The sequence below is a fragment of the Sciurus carolinensis genome, chromosome 1, assembly GCF_902686445.1.
Source record: "Sciurus carolinensis chromosome 1, mSciCar1.2, whole genome shotgun sequence".
NCBI classification, from domain to species: Eukaryota; Metazoa; Chordata; class Mammalia; order Rodentia; family Sciuridae; genus Sciurus; species Sciurus carolinensis.
The window spans coordinates 169,276,267-169,296,345 of NC_062213.1; the positions used below are offsets into that span (position 1 = coordinate 169,276,267).

General features: G+C 35.8%; 1 protein-coding gene and 1 non-coding gene across 2 annotated transcripts in view; one reads left to right on the forward strand and one right to left on the reverse strand.

Moving 5' to 3' along the window:
• Positions 1-20,079, forward strand: part of Faf1 (Fas associated factor 1) — a 459,649-nt gene that overhangs the window by 122,312 nt on the left and 317,258 nt on the right. The window contains exon 3 of the mRNA XM_047554623.1: positions 9,388-9,434. Coding sequence (XP_047410579.1) covers positions 9,388-9,434 — 47 coding nt within the window. The remainder of the gene's footprint in view (positions 1-9,387; positions 9,435-20,079) is intronic.
• On the reverse strand, positions 13,996-14,097 carry LOC124968423 (U6 spliceosomal RNA). Its single transcript, XR_007105717.1, has one exon. It is a non-coding gene; the product is annotated as a U6 spliceosomal RNA (small nuclear RNA).

Consider the following 20,079-nt stretch of genomic DNA (forward strand, 5'->3'; position numbering starts at 1 on the left):
AGGCGCCTCCACTTGTCACCGATGTTCAGTCAAAGGGGGACTAGACTGTGGGCTGGGGCACTGTTGTTCTGAGCCTGGGTCTCTAGTTCTACCACCCGGGTGGGAAAGCCTCACCTGGTGGGGAAAACTCACGTGGTGTGGAAGTCTCACAGGGTAGCTCTCCTCTGAGAAGTTCCCTTTAGTCTGGAACTACCGCCTGGTCCAGGACGCCTCGCCGTAGGAGTAGGTCTCTGGCTTGACAGCCCTCCTCTGCCATGTTCCCTGTGGTCCAGAACTACCGCCTGGGCCGGGGAACCGGCCTTGCAAGTGAGTCTCCTGCTGGGTGGCCCTGCTCCAAGAAACTGCCTGTGGTCTGGGCCTGCTGCCCAGGCCGAAGGAGCCTAGCTGTGCACGGAAGTCTTTTGCTGGGCGACCTTACTCTGAGAAGCTGCCTGTGATCTGGTCCTGCCTCCCGGGTGGGGATAGGGTGTGTGCGGGGAAGCCTAGCAGTGTGCGGAAGTCTCTCGCTGGGCGACCTTGCTCTGAGAAGCAGCCTGCGGTCCAGGCCTGCCACCTGGGCCAGGGGAGCCTAGCTGTGCGCGGTTGTGTGCGGAAGTCTCTCGCTGGGTGGCCCTGCTCGGAGAAGCTGCCTGTGATCTGGGCCTGTCGCCTGGTCAGAGATAGCCTTGCCCAGTAGGGGGGACTCACCTGGCGGCTCTGAGTTGGTCCCGAGTCTCTTAATACCTCCTCTTCTTGAATCATGAGTTCTGGAGTGACATGAGATGCAGTCACCGTGTAGTCCGCCATCTTTGTGACTTTTTTTTTTGAAAATTCACTTTTGAGGTATAATTTAAATACAATAAAATTAACTTATTTTGAGTGTAAAAGTTGATGAATTTTGACAGATGTTTATACCCATGTAAATACCATCACAGTCCTCATTTCTAAATTCTGTTTGTCCCCCATCATTTGCTACCTAGCGCAAACAACCCTTACCTGCATTCTGTACCTGTAGATTAGATTTGTCCTTTTTTTTTTTTTAAAAGAGTTTCATATACATAGAATCATAAAATATTTGTTCTTTGGTGAGCCCCTTGTTATTTATTGAAGAATATGTAAGTTGTTGAAAATATTTTTAATTGAAAATAAAATACCTTATAATTCCTTTTTATATCTAGCCCACATAACATGCTATGAACTCACCCATTTGAAGTGTACAAATTAATGTCGTTTTGTTATATTTATAGGGTTGTGTACTCATCATCATAATCTTATTTTGAAACATTTCATCTCTGATTAGAAACCCTGTATCCATCATCAGTCAATCCATGTTTGTTTAAAAAAATGTATTATTTTTTTATTTTGGTAAAATATGCATAAAATAATATTTACCACTTTAACAATTATAGTTACAATGTTGTATAGTTATCACCTCCATCCATCCCCTTAACTCTTCTCATCTTGTAAAACTGAAACTCCCTACTCATCAAACAATAATCACCCTTTACCTCCTTCCCCCAGCCCTTGGCAACCACCATTCTACTTTTCATCTTTTCGATTTTTGACTACCGCAACTATATTATATTATATAAGTAGAAACACTTAGTATTTGTCTTTTTGTGCTAGGGTTAGTTCACTTAGCATTGTAACCTTTGTTTTCTTCCATTTTAAGACTGAAAATATTACATTTTACTTATCCATTCATCTGTTTATGGACACCTGGATTGCTTCCACATTTTAATATTGTAAGTAATGCTTCTGTGAACATGGGTACAAATATCTTGTAGAGATCCCTGCTTTCAGTTCTTTTGGGTATATATCCAGAAGTAGAATTGATGCATCACTTTTCCCAGGAACTGATACTCTGTTTTCCACAGTAGATACACCATTTTATATTCCTATCAGCAATGCATAAGGGTTCCGATTTCTCTATATCCTTGCCAATACTTAACTTTCATTGTATGTTTTTAAAATAGTAACCATCCGAATGGTCATGAGATGATATCTCATTGTAGCTTTTTGAGACTCATTTCTTTTTTTAATGTTTTTTAAAAGTTGTAGATGTACATAATACCCTTATTTATTCATTCATTTATTTATTTATTATGTGGTACTAAGGATTGAACCCAGTACCTCACATGTGCTAGGCAAGCTCTGTACCACTGAGCTATGACCCTAGCCCCACTCATTGTAGTTTTTACTTCCATTGTTCTAATGATCAGTATTGTTGAACATCACATCTGTTTGTTAACCTTTTGTATATATTCTCTGGAGAAATACCTGTTCAAGTTCTTTGCCCTTTTTTTTTTTTGAATCGGGTTGTTGTTATTATTTGTTATTGAGCTAATATTTGCTTTGCTTCCTCCCCCTCCGCCTTTGGTACCAGGGATTGAACCTAGGGGCATTTAACCAGTAAGCCACATCCCCCAGCCCTTTATTGTATTTTATCTAGGGACAGGATCTCACTGAGTTGTTTAGGGCCTCACTAAGTCACGGAGGCTGGCTTTGAACTTGTGATCTTCCTGCCTCAACCTTCTGAGCTGCTGGGGTTGCAGGTATGCACTACCCTGCCCAGCCTTGGTATTTACTCTTATATCTACCTTTATTCACTTAACATGTTTCTGAGAGGCATCCATATAGTTGAATATATCTGTAGTATGTTTTCATTGTTGGGTCGTATTCCACTGTACCCTTACAATGTGGTATACCCAAAACATTTGCCTGCTGTTGAACATTTGGTTATTTCATTTATTGGGTACTGTGGACAAAGCAGCCATGAATATTACTGTACAAGTCTTTGGAGCATATATTTTCTTTTTGGATAAATACTTAAGTGTAGAATTGCTGGGCAAAATATTTTCACTTATTCCTTTATATAAAGCAACTGTCAAAAATTTCAAGAAGTTGTTTTATAATATATAAGACTTCCTATTGCTTGACATTAATGCCAAAACTTGTATTTTCTGATTTAATTTTAATCATTTGAGTGTGTGATTGTATCTTATCTTGGTTTTAATTTGTATTTGCCTGATGACTATTGACTTTGAACATCTCTATGTTCATCAGCCATTTATATTCTTTTGAGAATTGTCTGATCAGATCTTTTGCCAATTTTATTATTGACCTGTTTGTCTTATTGTTAAGTTATAAGAATTCTGTATGTATTCTGAAGAAAAAGTCCTTTCTCTGATTTATGTATTACAGTTCTTCTTTTCCTAATCTGTGGCCTGACTTTTCATTTTTTTTTGAAGGGCAGACATTTAAAATTTTGACGTCTAATTTATCTCTTTTTGTCTTTCTTTATTTGCTTGTCCAATGTTGTGATAGTTTTCAACTGTTTTCTTGATGTCCTCATCTGTAAAATAGGGGTAAGATGAGAGTTTAGTGAGTTAGTGTATATGAAATTCTTTGAGAATTCCTAGCATCTAGTAAGAACTATTTAATGTCAGCTCCTCAGAAGTTATTATTTGAGGCTTCTGAATGCTGTTTATAAATCCCTACCCCTTCTCACTTCTTCTTTAAGAAATGTCATTGGCATTTCCTTTAAGGAACTTTTGTTTGGAAAACAAACAAAAAACCAAAACCAAAATTTTTTATGTGTGTCGAAGAAAGAATATGCCTTTTTCATTTTAGGGGATGGTTTGTACTAGATGATGCAGTTTTATAATCCACCAATTTATAGGTGACTCAGTTTCCGGTATTTTAAGATTTACTAGAATGTTTGCCATATGTGCCCTCCAAAGGCCTAAAACCCATTATGAGTGTTATCATTCCCTCCTCTGTTGAGGCTGAAGATCTGAATATTCCTATTTTCCCATGTGTGACCTCAACTTCCACCTTATTTTCCACATACCTTATGTGTTTTCCTGTAGATATTAGAAAATGGCACTTCAGAGTGTGTTGCATTCTTAAGTTTTGCTAAAGAGAATATAGAGTCTGGGTTCTGATTGTGGCAGGTTACAAACTAGATTAAAAGGGTGGACATAACTTAGCATGAAAACAATAATTTTTACTAAAATGGGAGTGTCAGACTACTATAAGCTTTGTCAAGATAAATTGCTTTTCTTAGAATATATGATGATATGACAATATACTAGTCATTTGAGTTAGTCTCAGAAATGGAAATATTGTCCTGATTCTATTACTTGGGTCAAACATTTAATGAGTTCTTATTATTTTCCAGTGTATGAAAAGAGAGATATAATATCTTCCTAACAAAAAGAACATTAGCAATGAAACAATTAGTCTTTAGCAAGTGATATGTACTTCTTAAAACAGCAAAAACTCAAACAAAAATTTCATTATTCTTCCTGCAGTTCAATCCTTATACTTTCCACACTTATTATTTCAAAAGAATTAGTCATACTTCTTTCCCCATCCATAGTCTAGTTCTTGGTAAACTGTTTTCGGATGTATCTAACAACACAAAACCTTATGTTAGACTATTTTTACATTTTCCAGTTTTGTGTGTCCCTCCTTATATTCCTTCTTTGCCCCTTCTGTGCCACGTTTTTAGTCTTTCCCTTGTATTTAACCCTTCTTTTGTGTATTTTGTTTTGTTTTTAATGCATTTTTGAAGACTGTCTTTGTCTCCCTTTTTTTCACCAAAGAAGGTAACTTTATAGAAAGGGAGAGAATTAAAATATTTCCATGGATTCATTAATTTGCCTTTAAACAGATATGACTTTATTTCATTTATCTTTGAGTTTTAAAATAACTTTTTGGACTTTTCCCCTTGGGTTGTTACCTAAACTTCTCATTGTAAAATTAAATATACAGTATATTTGGTCCTTTTTAGAAGATAGTGTTCATACCTCTGTTACTTACTACAGTGCTTGGTACATAGTTGGCAACTGATACACTTTAGTTATATGAACAAATGGAGTCCTACTATTACCTTAAAGTTACTGTGTTCAAAGTTGAACTAATCTGGAATTTCCTTTGCTTCTAAAGCCAGAATAAATGCTATCTTTTTCTGAAGATTTCCATAATCCACACAGTCTAAAATCTGTTTGTGTATTCTTTATTCCTTCAGCAAATTATACTTTTATTATTCCTTCAATTTGGACTGTATTTTACTTATGCAAAAATTTTATTATGCACATAAAATTGAGGTCAGGGACCAGTTTCCTACCCTGAGCCAAATATACTGTTTAAGATGATCCAAGATCTTGGAAGAGGGAAGTCTTGAAAAGAGGAAGTGTTACTGTTCCTTCTGCATAGCATGCTCCACCCCCATTTTGCTGTGTTTTTCACTCATCCTTCAGTCTCACTTGAGACATTGTTTAATCCAGAAGTTTTCCCTGAATCTTCCTCAAGTTTGGGTGACTTTTCATTGTACTCCTCTAGTTATTCATTTAATAATTTGCTATTGAGTACCTTTGATGTTCTGGTACTGAACCGGATAAAGTAGTGAATAAAATTGACATGGTCTTCTCTTGTGGAGCCTACAGCTTAGTGAGAAAGATAGATATTAAAAAAATCACCAACTAAATGAGAGGGAGGAGGAGGTGGGGGTATTAAAAATGGTGGAATGAGACAGACATCATTATCCTATGTATATGTATGATTACACAAACGATATGAATCTACATCGTGTACAATCATAGAAATGAAAAGTTGTACCCCATTTGCATACAGTTTGAATCAAAATGCAGTCTGTAAAATAGAAATAATAAAAAAATAACAAAATAAACCATACTATGTATTTTTAAAAAAATCACCAACTGGTGCATTGGCATACACCTATATATATCCAGTTTCTTAGGTTGAGGCAAGAGTATCTCAAGTTTAAGAGCAGCTTGGGCAACCTACCAAGATCGTGCGTGTCTCAAAAAAAGTAGGACTGGGGTTGTAGCTCAGTGACAGAGGGCTTGCCTAGCATGCATGAGATATTGGGTTCAAGCCCCAGGAAAGGAAAAAAAGGAAAATCACCAAATGAATAATTGTAAATTATGATAATTTACTACAAAGAACAGAAGTTTGAGAATAAACCTAATTAGATGGAGGTGTAATTGGGGGAGAATTTTCTGTGTTTGTGTTTGGTGTAAGGGAATGAACAAGGCTGGTGTATGCTAAGCACCAACTGTTCTATCACTGAACACAGGGAAGAACTTTTTGAGAAAGTGTATTCAACAGAAGCTTCCCTTAGGATAATGAAGATTTAGCCAGAGTAGGAAAGGGCATTACCTTATAGAAAACCGAACCCTGGAATCAACCTAGGGGTGCTCTACCACTGAGTTACAGCCCCAGAATTTTTATTTTTAATGTTGAGATAGGGTCTCTCTAAATTGCCCAGACTGGCCTTTTGTGTGTGTGTGTATGTGTGTGTTGCTGGGGATTGAACCCAGGGCCTTGTGCGTGCCTGGCAGGCATTCTAGCAACTGAGCTATGTCCCCAGCGGAGGCCTTGAATTTGTGATCCTTCTGCTTTAACCTTCCAAGTAACTGAGATTATAGGCAGGTGTCAGTATGCCAGGCATAATCTTTTTTTTTTATGTACAAGGTAACCAAGACTCAAGAATTTCAGTGAATATACTAAGGTTATCAAATTAATAATATGAGAAATTGGATATAAAGTTTGGATTTTCTCAACCCTTAGTATTTTTTTCCATTGTACTTTGGCATTCCCTAGTGAATGTGAACCAAAATCTTTCTAAACTCTAATATTTTAGTTCTTTTCCAACACTACAGAGTTTTCTCTTAAACATTTACTATTATTTTTATTTATTCATTTATTTTTTTAATTAAAATAATTTTTATTTTTACAGACACATTTTGATTCATTATACACAAATGGGGTACAACTTTTCATTTCTATGGTTGTACACAAAGTAGATTCACACCATTCATGTAATCATACATACATATAGGGTAATACTGTCTATTTCATTCTATTGTTTTTCCATCCCCACTCTCTCCCATCCCTTTTTCCTCTACACCATCCAAAGTTCCTTCATTCTTCTCTTCCCCCATCACCTCCCCTCATTATATATTGTCATGTACTTATCAGTCTGGTTTTTTGGGCTTGGCCTATTTCACTTAGCATGATATTTTCCACCTTCATTCATTTACCAGCAAATGCCATAATTTTATTCTTCTTTATGGCTGAGTAATACTCCATTGTGTATATATACCACAGTTTCTTTATCCACTTGTCAGTTGAAGGGCATCTAGGTTGGTTCCACAATCTAGCTCCTGTGAACTTAGCTGCTGTGAACATTGATGTGGCTGCATCACTGTAGTATGCTGATTTTAAGTCCTTTGGGTATAAACCGAGTAGTTGGGCCATACTTCCAAAGGCACTATATAAATTTAACACAATTCCAGTTAAAATACCTATGACATTTCTTGTAGAAACAGAAAAAGCAATCATGAAATTATCTGGAAGAACAAAAGACCCAGAATAGCCAAAGCAATCCTGGGCAGGAAGAGTGATGCAGGAGTTATCACTATACCAGACCTTAAACTCTACTAAAGAGCAATAGTAACAAAATCGGCATGATACTGGCACCAAAATAGACAGGTAGATCAATGGTACAGTGTAAAAGACACGGAGACATACCCACATAAGTACAGTAACCTCATACTCGATCAAGGTGCCAAAAACTTACAGTGGAGAAAAGATAGCTTGTTCAGCAAATGGTGCTGAGAAAACTGGAAATCCATATGCAGTAAAATGAAATTAAACCCCTATGTCTCACTTTGTACAAAACTCAACTCAAAATGGTTCAAGGATCTAGGAATTAGACCTGAGATCCTTCACCAAATAGAAGAAAACATAGGCCTGAATCTCCATCATGTTGGCTTAGGACCAGACTTCCTTAACAAGACCCCATGCACAATAAATAAGAGCAAGAATCAATAAATGGGATGGATTCAAACTAAACATTTACTATTATTTAACAGAGGAGATATTTGTGTTTAGAAACTTTGCTTTCATTAAGGAGGATAATTAGTCACTAGGTAAAGATGCTTCTATTGAATCTGTGACCATGAAAACCAATTTTAACATTTCTTGACTCAATTTAAAAAGTTTCCAGAGTTGTCAGTTGTTAGATGTCTGTGGTATTCTCTGCTGTATTAATCTGTGGATTTCTTTCTTTTTTCTTTTTTTTTTTTTGGTCAGTGGAACTTTAGGACTCTCAAAACTTATAGCAAGTATGTTACACACTGCTTTATTTATTTCCATTCAGCAGTACACCACTGTAAATTGACCCACCTCTGGCAAATATGTAAACTAGTGTTTCACAAAATACATGATCATTTTTTGGCAATTGATTTCCAGATAGATGATTAAACATTGAAGTCTTAGTTGTTCATGTTTTCATGTTATATTTTCATTTTTATGTGAATGGGAAAGGGAAGGAAAGAAGTAATTGATATGGCAGAAAAGCAAAGATGGAAAGGTTGCAGTTTTGTTTTGTGTGTTGTTGTTGTTTTCCCCAGAGAATATTGCCTGCCTTGCAGAGACTGCCCATAGTCATAGATGGGACAGCTTCCCTGCTTAATAGCCCTCAAAAACATTCATTTCATTTCATACCTGTGCTGTGTTCTTACTACTTGGGAACTTATTAGTTTAGAGAACTGTGTCAGAAATATTTTTATAAGGAAACATCTGTAATTCTGCTTTCTTTTGTTACCTTATATAATCACGATATTAGGTTTATCAAATAACTTACCTTTACATTCTTTTCTCAATGTTCTTTTCATTAAGAATAATGATTATTATATCAAAGAATGAATTTATTTCTTCACTAATTTTTTCATTCTCATTGAGATTTTCATTTGTGACTCTTGCACATCAATCTTATGAAAGAAATAATGTTAAAAAGATTAAGGTATTGATTTTATTGTTCTGACATCCTTAAGCATCATTTTTATGGGTGTTTTGCTTGAATGAGAATTATGGAATTAACCTTTTTTTATGACACAAGATTTGGTGATTTATGTGCCAAATGCATGGTTTTTCTAAAATACTGTTTTATTATCAAGAAGTAGAGAAACATTTAGTATTTTGGTGCCTGGTGCATGGCTATAATCCCAGTAACTGGGGTGACTGAAGCAGGAAGACTGCAGGTTGCAAGTTCCAGGTCAGTCTCAACAATTTAGCAAAACCCTGTCTCAAAATAAAAGATAAAAAGGACTGGGGTGTAGCTTAGTGGTAGAGCATCCCTGGCTTCAATTTTGTGTAACAACCCCCCCCCCCCCCCGCCTCCCGCCACCAGAGAGAGAGAAAGAAAGCGAGAGAGAGAGAGAGAGAGAGAGAGAGAGAAGGTATTTCACATCATTAAGGAATTATTTTGCTTATATACATATTTCTAGCTATACATCCCTTTATAGCATTTCCTATCCCCCTTGGACAGTTATGTGTTTTTAAAAAATGGCCTTTTCTGTTTCTTGTTTGCAGGCAGCTATCAATGGTGTAATACCCCAGGAAAATGGCATTCTACAAAGGTATGTTGTAAAGTGCTTAATGGTAGATAATAATTTAGCAGAGTAAAAAAATATATAAAGTCGTTAATTTTTTGTTTCACTTTTTTTTTTTTTTTTGTGGTTTTGATGATTGAACCCAGGGCTTCGTGTTTGCAAGGTTGTTCCACTTTTTAATAGAGCATTTGATTTTTGTTGTGGAAGTTCATTGTTTTTTCAGACATTTTTTGTTAGTTATATTAATTCCCTAAAATCTCCAACTTTTAACTGTATATTATTTTGTTTAGATTGGGTAACACCATCTTTTAAGATTGTTTATCTTACTATTAAGAAAACTTGGGGCTGGGGTTGAGGTTTAGTGGTAGAGCACTTGCCTGGCATGTGTGAAGCACTGGGTTCAATTCTCAGCACCTCATAAATAAATTAAATAAAGATCCATTGACAACTAAAAAACTATTAAAAAAAAAAAAGAAAACTTTTCAAGGTCATCCCTTATTTTATAGGATGGAAGGAAGTGAATTTTTTAAGCCATTGATTGGCACTGAGAAAATGAAACTTGGTTCAATAATGAGAAAACAAAACATGGTTCAGAGTATGGTTGTCATCATTTTAACTGTTCAGCCTTAATCTTCAAGATGATTATAAACCCCTATTTTGGTTTCTAAATCATATGATAGCATGCAATAATTTGAGTAAATTTGTAACAAAACTTTAGAGAACACTGAACTGTTTTACCTGAAACATGGTTTTACCATGTGGACTGGTTTTTTTGATTTTGAGTTTTTATCAAAAGGTAATATTGGAAGATGAGACCAAGAGAACCATAATAGTTAAAACTTTAAGGTAAAAATAAATTCATAATTTTTCTCTCAAAATCAGAGACTTAGTTCTGGATTAAAAAAATAAACTCTAAAGTTAGAGGAGGTAAAGCCATTCTGCCTTCCAAGTGTAGTGTAATGATTTGATTTTTTTTCCCTCTTTTCAAACTTTGGCATGTGTTTTGATGACTGAGATTGCTGTCACTGAAGCATGATCTGTTAAGTACAGATGAGGCCAACAGAAAATGGTGAACTAGGAATAAAGTTGTTTTGGAGATGAATAAAAGTGCTCTTGCAACAACTTTGAAAAAATTTCACCCTGAATTGCAAAATGTGCTACATTTTATAGGAAATAGTATGTTTAGGATGTAAGCAAATTCTCTTGGTACCTGTACCACCCTTAATGATTAATGGATAGTTTTTAGGTGAAGTCTATTCCCCCATGCCCTTTTCAAAAAATGTCAGAAAGAGTTTTATCCAGAGTAAATGTGGTTGACTTCCAAAATCTGTACCAGCCTTTTTTTTTTTTTTTTTTGGATGTGTATGTGTGTGTGGGGAGTGGGACGTCAAAAGCATTCAATTCTATTGAAGTCCTTGTCTAGAAAGCAAACCAGATGATTACAGAAACTTCTTTTGTGCTCAGTTTTTAATTTTTCGGTTTAGAAAGTTTAGACTGCTAATAACTCCAGTTTCATTCTTAAGTGTTAATTATATGTTTTTGTGTGCCAAAATGTTTATTGTGGTAAGCCCTTGTGGGTTTGACTACTGGGTTCTGAGTACACATTGGATATGTTTTAAAATTGATAGCATTTGCTATGATTGAACTGTAGAAATTCCCTTTCCCCTGAAACATTCTGACTCTTCTGTTACAGATGATGCTTGCTTAATGTATTTTTTGACAAGAAATTCAGAACTGAATGGTTTTTTAAAAATAAAGTTCCTATAATATTTGGGGTTTAAATTTGATCAGGATGGGTTTTGTTTGCTTCTTTTAAATTAAAGGAATGAATCTTAATGTCTGTATTATGTCTGTATAAGAAAGTCATTTTAAAAAAATTTTTTTAAATTGTCAATGGATCTTTATTTTATTTATTTATATGTGGTACTGAGAATTGAACCCAGTGCTTCACACATGCTAGACAAGTGCTCTACCACTGAGCTATAACCCCAGCCCCAAGTCACTTTTATCTTGTATTATTCTTTTCAACTATTTCCTTATTGTGTTGTTTTTTGAAATCACTGTAGATTTGACACTCCTCTTGAGTGTCTACTGACCAGAAGAAAAATGAAAGAGGACTCCTTGTTTTCTCCTAGGTTTAGCACAGAAAGCAGAAGACACAGTGCTAGAAATGGTATACGAAGGCACTTAAAAGAATCATTGTTTTGAATGTTTGATTTTTAAAATAAAGTTGAATATAGGGTATATATACAATTGACTCTAATTTGTCAGTTCTTGCCTTACCAGACCAGATTCCACAAGTTATAGAAGTAGTTCCTTTATTCAGTATTTTCCTGGCATATGGAACTTTTTGATAGGAAGGAATTAATACACACAGAAATGGTGGAAGTATTGATACTTCCTTTTTTTTGTTTAAACAGAAGTTATAAAAAATATGTATTAATTACACCAGGTATGTGGTGGCACACACCTATAATCCCAGTGGATCGGAAGGCTGAGGCAGGAGGATCACAAGTTCAAGGCCAGCCTCAACAACTAAGCAATCCCCTAAGAAACTTAATGAGACCCTGTGTCAAAATAAAAATTAAAAAATAATAAAAAAGACTAGGGACATGACTCAATGGTTAAGTGCCCCAGGTTCAATCTCTAGTACTCCCCTCATATATTAGTTATTCACCACCTATGTGTACACACACACACACTTGGAGGGAGATAAGCTAAAATCCTTGTACTTTGTAGCTTTTCTTGAAATCACATTTTTATATGAATCCAAAAGTGGGTCTGTGATTTTTTTAAATGTACCCGTAAGTCCAAGGAAAAAGACTTAACATTTTTAGAATGCTTAAGGCACTGTGCTAAGGCAACTGACATATTTTCCCTCATTTAATACTGATTGTTTCACAGCTGCAGAAACTTGGAGAGTTTACATGCATTTGCGCAATGTCACAAGTATAGTGTAACATTGTAATGTCTCGAGTTTCTCTATTTATAAAAGCCATGCCTTTTTTCTATATTGTCTCCTTTCTTGAAGATTCATAAGAAAGGCATGTCCCAATTTCTGTTATAAGATTCTTTTCTATGGATAAAAAACTTGAAATTCAGTACATGTGTGTAGTGTCTTTGTCTCATAAGTTTTTTTAAAAAAACTTTGTTTTACACTTTCTTATTTTAGTTGTAAGCTAATAAAGATAAGACATTGTTCTCCCTGATTTTATGGGCAGAAAGTGAGGCTGACAGATATTGAGGCATATGATCCAGAAGATACAACATAACAGTGATGGAGTTAAGAGTATAAGCAAGTGTTCTTGACTCTCCAAGGTTTATTTCTTTACACAATATGTTGCTAACAAAATATACTTACAGTGCATGTAACATATACCATCATAAGGGCAAACCATTGATTTAGTCATAAACAAACATCAAATGTATGCATGTGTTTTTACTACTGTTTATTCAGTACATTGTCCAGAGCCTCATAAAAAACTGTTTTTTTGGAAACAGTTATTTTTTAGAAGGAAGTGCTAGTGAATTACTTGTAATTGGAGGGAGCAGATGCTTTTTTTTTATGAAAGAATCTTTTTGCCAGGTACAGAGGTATATGCTTGTAATCCCAGTAACTTTTGAGAGGCTATGGCAGAAGGGTTTCACTTTTGAAACCAGCTTGGGAAACTTAGTGAGACCCTATCTTAAAAAAATAAAAAGGGCTGAGGATATTGCTCAGTGGTAGAGCCTCCCCTGGGTTCAATATTCAGTACCACCATCACCAAAACAAACAAACAAACCAACAAAAAACACGTCACAAATTAATAGTGGAATTTTTTTCATTTACTAAGTGGGTGGTATTTATCATTTATCTGATGACTCAGGTGTTTAGTATGTTTTTTTGTCCATTGTTTAATGTATTAAAAGCACATAGAGAAGATAAGGTTTATTTTCACATCTTGACCATTATACTTTTAGAATATATAAGTGCTCAGGTTATCTGGTTTATAAAAATGCCCATTTAAAAAATCAAATGATTCGATTCACAAGCTTATCTGTGAAACAAATTTCGTGTGTGTGTGTGTGTGCATGCGCACATGCTTGTGTGTAAGGTGCCTGGAGATTTTGCCATGGACTGGAGCTTTTAAAAGTTGAAATAATAAGCCAGTATAGAGTTCCTGTTTACTTTGCTTTTAGTTTACTGCCTTCCAAGGGAAGAGGATTGAAGTTTAGCTCTAAATTAGATTTCTCCACAGAGTTTTCTTACCATTGTCTTTAAAAAAAATTTTTTTTTAATAAGAAGTTTATTTAGCTCATGGTTCTGGAGGCTGGAAATCCAAGATTGGGTACTGTATTTGGCAAGGGCCTCATACTGTGTTAATACATGGCAAAAAAGTGGAAGGGTAAATACATATATAGAGAATACAAACATGAGGGACTGGGGATGTCAATCAGTGGCAGAGTGCTTAGTATGCACAAAGCCTGGGTTCCATTCCTAGTGCTGGAGGGGGAAAAAAAACAAAGCCCAGGTAACCTTGATGGGTGAGGAATTGTCCAGAAGTAGTTACTGAACTTAGTTCAACTCGACTGGACAAGTGGGTGAAAAAAGGATATGGAATGCTTCACAAATTTGCATTGTTCTTGCACAGGGGTCATGCTAATCTCTGTATTGTTCCAATTTTAGTGTATGTACTGGCAAAGCAAGCACCTACCATTGTCCTTTTAAAAATTATTGACTAAATAGAAATGAATAGTGAGGAAGTGAAATTTATAGGATTGTAATTTTTTATTAATGAAGAAATTAAATACTTTGTTCTTTTTAAAGTTTGGATGTCATTTAAAAACTTCATTGAAAGTTTAAATTCATTATTTTTGAGTGAACCTGAAATAGAGTAATTATAACTAATGAGAAAATTCTCAAGTGATAACTTTAAAAAACAACTTTGTAGCCATGTGGTATGCATCTGTAATCCTAGCTACCTAGGGAGGCTGAGTCAGGAGGATTGAAAGTTTGAGGCTAGCTCAGTCAATTTTTTGAGACCTTGTTTCAAACAAAAACAACAACAAAAGAAATTGTTGTGGCTGACAAACATACCAGATAGTCTGCTGTGATTAAAAATTTTAGGGGCTGGGGAGATAGCTCAGTCAGTAGAGTGCTTGCCTTGCAAGCACAAGGCCCTGGGTTCGATCCCCAGCACCCAAAAAAAAAAAAAAAAAAAAAAAAAAAAAAAAATTTTATACTACCTCTGAGAATTAGATCTTACTAAAGGAATAATAACAAACATCCTAGGGATTTCAACAGAGAGAATTTCATATGGGAAATCAGTTTCAAAGATATGGAGAAAATTGAAAGAGCAAAAAGGGGATACTGAGACAACACAAATAAAATAACTGCAGGAAACAGCTGAAACTGCTATGCTCAGATGAAGGTAATTCCTGTTGGTTAGTGAAGAGGAGAGACCAAGGTTATATCAGACTCATAGCTTCAGTATCCCCTGAAATGACTATGAACTGAGTTGAGGCCTGTTGGGGGAGGGAAGTCAAGGCTCCCACTCCAGGCTAAAAAGCAGCTTTATTTTAGATTAACTGGAATGACCCTTGCTGACCATCAAAGGGCCCAAAGGAAAGTGGTATAGGAATAAAGGACAGAGATTAGCAGAGGTTTAGGTTAACTGAACTTTGAAGGCCAGAGGAAAGCCCTAAGAACTTGATCCCAGACACATGAGAAGGAAGTCCGGTTTTGCTGCCAGTCCTACAGCTTGTATAAAAAATGTTGAATAAAAGATGACATCAATAAAAACAAAGTGAGTGCCACTGTTGGGGGTGACATGTGCACTGTGAGGTGATGTTGATAGGATAATTGTGCAAACTACAAGAATAGAGTTTGTATGTTTGTGTGTGTGTGTGTGCGTGTGCATGTGCATGCATGCACATGAATGCATGTCCATCCACATGCAAGCACATTTGTGCCTTAAAGCTCCTTTTTCCTGTTACTGGTCACAGGACTATAGTTGATACTTGCAGTTTCTTTTTCCACTATTTATTATATATTCCCTGTCTTCAGTCAACACCTCCAGTGGTCAGGGTTTTCATCTGGTGGGACAACTCAGACCTTCATGCTTGGAAAGTCGTAATCTTCAATGCAACCATCTTTTTTATTAGTTATAATTTTCCATTAATTCTTGTTATTGGGGCATGTCCCAAAAAAGATTCTCTGGGCCCCAGGCATAGAAGCAATCTCAGTTTTTTCTTGGTAATCAAGACTAGTCACTCCAGCCAATAACCCTTGCTCTGATGAGCGATTCAGTGCAATGAAGAGTACAAAATGGCCAAGCATTATCTCAAGGTTCTAATTCAATTAAAGTTTTCTGGAAACATTACATCCTTAAGAGCTATGATCTTTGAACCATTGAAGCCCAAAGTTGCAAGAAGCAAAATTTTGTTTAAGTTATTGAACATAGTGAAAGAACCCACTACTTAATTCCTATGCACATTTTCTGGCCCTTGGAGAAATAGCCTTGTGTTTTGGTCACTAATGTAAAGCATATACCATATCCTTTATTAAGGTGCAGCCCCAATCTTTGAGGTCAACTTGTTTTATAACTGAGTTTCACTTATGGAGTTTTTAGTAAGCCTGTTTTGTTAGACTAGCTAAGTCTGATGGCATATACAAATGAGCTCAGTGCTGTACTTCTTTCACTGTTGAGTTCATTAGTTAGAATCAGGGTTATATGGAAAGCCATAGATGAATAAGGTATTTTCTAAACCTCTGAATGGTGATGCTAGCAGAAGCATTACTGTTAGAGAAGACATTTTATATCCAGAAAAGAAGTTTGTTTTCCTTTTTCTTTTTTCTTTTTCAGTGAAGACAGATCATTGCCTCCTCCATTATTAAAAAAATCTATTACCAGGTCCCTAGGAAATGGTGACATATGGGGACTTAATATTAGTCTCTGTTGTTTGCAGTTTAGGCATTCCATAGTTATCCTAACCAGATTCACCCTTGATGAGAGAAAGTCCATGTTGTATCCATGCCTGACCTCTATCCTTTTTGGCATGGCCACATTGCACATTAATGTACAAGTAGCAAGTGAAAAAAAAGTTGACTAAACAATAATGTCTATGTTATTGAGAGCCTTTTCTTTAAAGGGTAATGTATAGGAATATTCATCTGAGAAACAAATACTTATGTTCTGTGTCCATTCTAAAGATCCATTTTCATGTATGTTTCTTATTCTTTCTAGTCACCTAGTTTTCCAATATTGTTCTTTCCAAGTTCTAATCAGTTCTCCAGCCCATTAATTGTTACTTATGATTCAATGAAGATTTGTACCTCAGCTGCTCTCTCTTCCAAAGGAAATGGTCAACTTGTGGTGCAACTTTTAACTTATCGCCACCAGGAGGTTTTTCTGTCACTGCTGATTTTTCAGGCATATCTTTGTTCGAAACCATAATATTGTAGCAGTCTATTTTTGGTTGGTGCCATCATATTATACATACCGAATTTTTCTCTTCCCAGTTTTTTTCTTCTGTTAACTTATTTATCTGTTATTGATGGGAAATGCAAGGTATAGCAATAGACCTTTCATCCCAACGTGTTTTTGACCACTGGGCCCCGGAAACTTTTTCAAGTTGGAAGACTCCTATTAAGTGGAAAGCCCCTGCATTTTTGTGTTGTGTAGCTTGCTTGTGTCATACCAGAACATAAATTGCTACTTCTCTTCTTTTAGGTTCAGTCCTCATTATCATCACTGTAATGTTGTTCTATGGAATGTCTAGGTGATCAGGATCTCTCTAGACTAAATTATTGTGACAAATGAGCAGGAGAATTGACATAGTATCTTCATAAAAAGACATTGAAGGTATACTGTGTTAGGTGAAAGTAAAATGCTTTATCATGGTGCTTGCAAATAAGTATAGAGAATAAATATGTAGAAGATGATTTGTTAATAATGCTAACTCCATGGATCAGGAAATCAATGTAGGATTATTCTCAATTACTGTGTGTGTGTTTCTGTTATATATTTAGTGTCTGGAGGAATAACTGTGGGGGGAAAATTGACTAATTGAGTCAGTTTGTGTCAAGACTTCATTTATATCGTAACCTTTCACTTCTGTAAAATCTCCAGGAATTAGCATCATTTTAGGAGTCAGAATCTATCAGTGCCCCCAAAATTTGAATATTTTATCAGTACACAGATACTCTAGTAGACAACTGCAGGTGTCTTAGGGGATATCTTAGAAAAAAATTTATAGTACATACTTGTGTCTCTGTTGCATTGTCTTTTTGCATTGTCCTAATCCAGCAAATTTATGTCTGTAAACTGCTTGTGCTGAGAAATTCTGGAAGTGACTGGCTCTCCATTGTGGTTACTGAAGTTAGGATTTAGGCTGCTAGGTTTAATGCTTCTTTTGTTTATAGATTAAGTAGTATTTTAATGGTCTGACCTTTAATTTTGTTCCATAGAAATATTGTGGCTTAGTGAAGCACTACTAAAGGTCTCTGCAAATTGATTGCTGCTTTTGTCCTTTAATGTAATTGCTCACATCTTTTTCTTATCATTAAATTTTGCCATTTGACCTCTACCATTCTGGTATCTTATCATGCTCATTAGGAAGACTATCATTGGTGTCTTCTATCCATTTCAGTCCAGCCCACAGAAAAAAGCCCCTACAGAGTTTTTTAAGGATACAGATTCCCTTACTTAATGTATTTTTCAATTCTAAAATGCCAGTGTCCTTTAGGACTTCCTGGGTGATGTTGTAGGAGGGTATGTGTACAATTGACATATCATGATAATTAGCTACACATAATTTAATCATTTTGCCAACAGGTGGTATGGATCACTAGTATCCCATTTTCTGTTGGCAAGGAAATAGCAATGAATTGAAGGTCAAGGACATAATGAAGTCAGTTGCCCAATCTTATCTTTAAAAGTATGTTTCCTTGGTACCCTTTCCTTCTCTTAGGATCTAGTCAGGAAAATGAAGTCACTTTAGGTATTAGAACATAGAAACATTAATGTGGGATTGGTTATACAGGCATGAAAGACAAAAGAGCAAAAAGGTAAAACTGAAAAACCCTAGGTATAATAACTGCTGCAAGAAGTTACCACTCTTATGTTTAGGAAACAAAAGAATAACAGAACTATGAGGCTCAGAGGGATCCTATAAAACTAGGGGTCAGACCTCTGTGAACATACATTGTCCAGCTCCGGCTCCTGCTGGTATCTGTGGAACATGAAGAAGCTGGTGATAGGGCTGGTGATGTCGCTTGTTTCGCATGCATGAGGCCATGATTTTAATCTCTAGTATGGGGGTGGTTGGGGTGGGGGAGAAAAAGCTAGTTATAAGAATGCTTTAAAAAGAGAGAGCAGCCAGAGGAGGACTAGAATCTTTAGGTGATGCTGATGGAAATGCATGCAACCAGGAAGTATGAAGTCTTGACTCCCTTCCTCCTAACTATTAACCTCTATGTAGTATCCCCTGTTGGAGGAAACTGTCTAGGAAAGGAGAACAGAGTTTTTCAGTATCTCAGTTCCCACATCACAGATGGACTATATAAAAGGATATACGTGGAGTCAAGAAACAATAAGTCAGTGACCTCCTTACTGTCTTAAGCTGTTTTTCATAGATTTTGAGAAGTTGTGGCAAATATTAGAGGTATGAAGTGTCATTGTGTAGACATTTAGGACGTCACATTGGATTTCAACAATGTCATGCTTTCTTGCTTTGGACATTTCTCAGTTCCCCTGTCATCTTTATAGGTTTACTTTCTTAGAGTATAACAACTGGGAGAGAGGGTAGATTTTTATTTTTGGATCAGTGATTACTGAAGTATGCTGTCTGGTGAGATCTTAACTCTACTTTTGAACTTTTTTTTTCTTTAACCTACAGTAAGAAACACTTGGAATCCCAGACACACATATGCAAATATGTAATGGAATACAAAGCTTTATGAAACAATACTTGATCCTCTTAAGTGACACATGCCAACAATTTCTCTTCTGTTCTTTAAAAGACTGATCACAAATCACTGAGTCAATTGTGTAATCTAAAGTTTGATAAAAACTGTTCAGAACAATAGTATGATGAAAGGAAATAGACATAAATATTCTCTCTTGCTTAATTGTTTGAACAGTGCTTCACTTGAGTATGTCTTGGTTATTGTTGTTCTTGTGCAGGTTCCCAGTCCATTCTTCTTCCTTCAATTCAGGGTGAGAAGAAAGATGTTTTAGATGTGGTCCTGAGATTTGGTGGTGGTGGAAGAAACATAAAATGATGCTGCAACTAAACCGCACTTTATGTTCCCTCCCTTCCTACCCTTTTCCTTTAGTGAGGAAACAAAAAGATGATAATGCATATCACAGATTAAGTCAGAAAAAAGTCAGTGTTTTGAATGATTATTCCTCATTTATTAGTTTGGCAAATATTTGATTATCTTGAGTTATTTGATTGCCATATAAAAAAATTTGAGCTTGGGACAGAGGATAGAGCTGTTAAAAACAAATGTGAGTTTTGTTCTTAGGGAACATATATTCTAGTGGGGACATAGATGGGAGATGAATGATTACACTTATAATTTTATAATTATAAATAGCGGTAAGGAATTAGACCTAGTCTATGGTAGCAACATGAAATATGTTCAGTCAGAGATATGAAATATGAAATATAATTAAATATAAGAAAA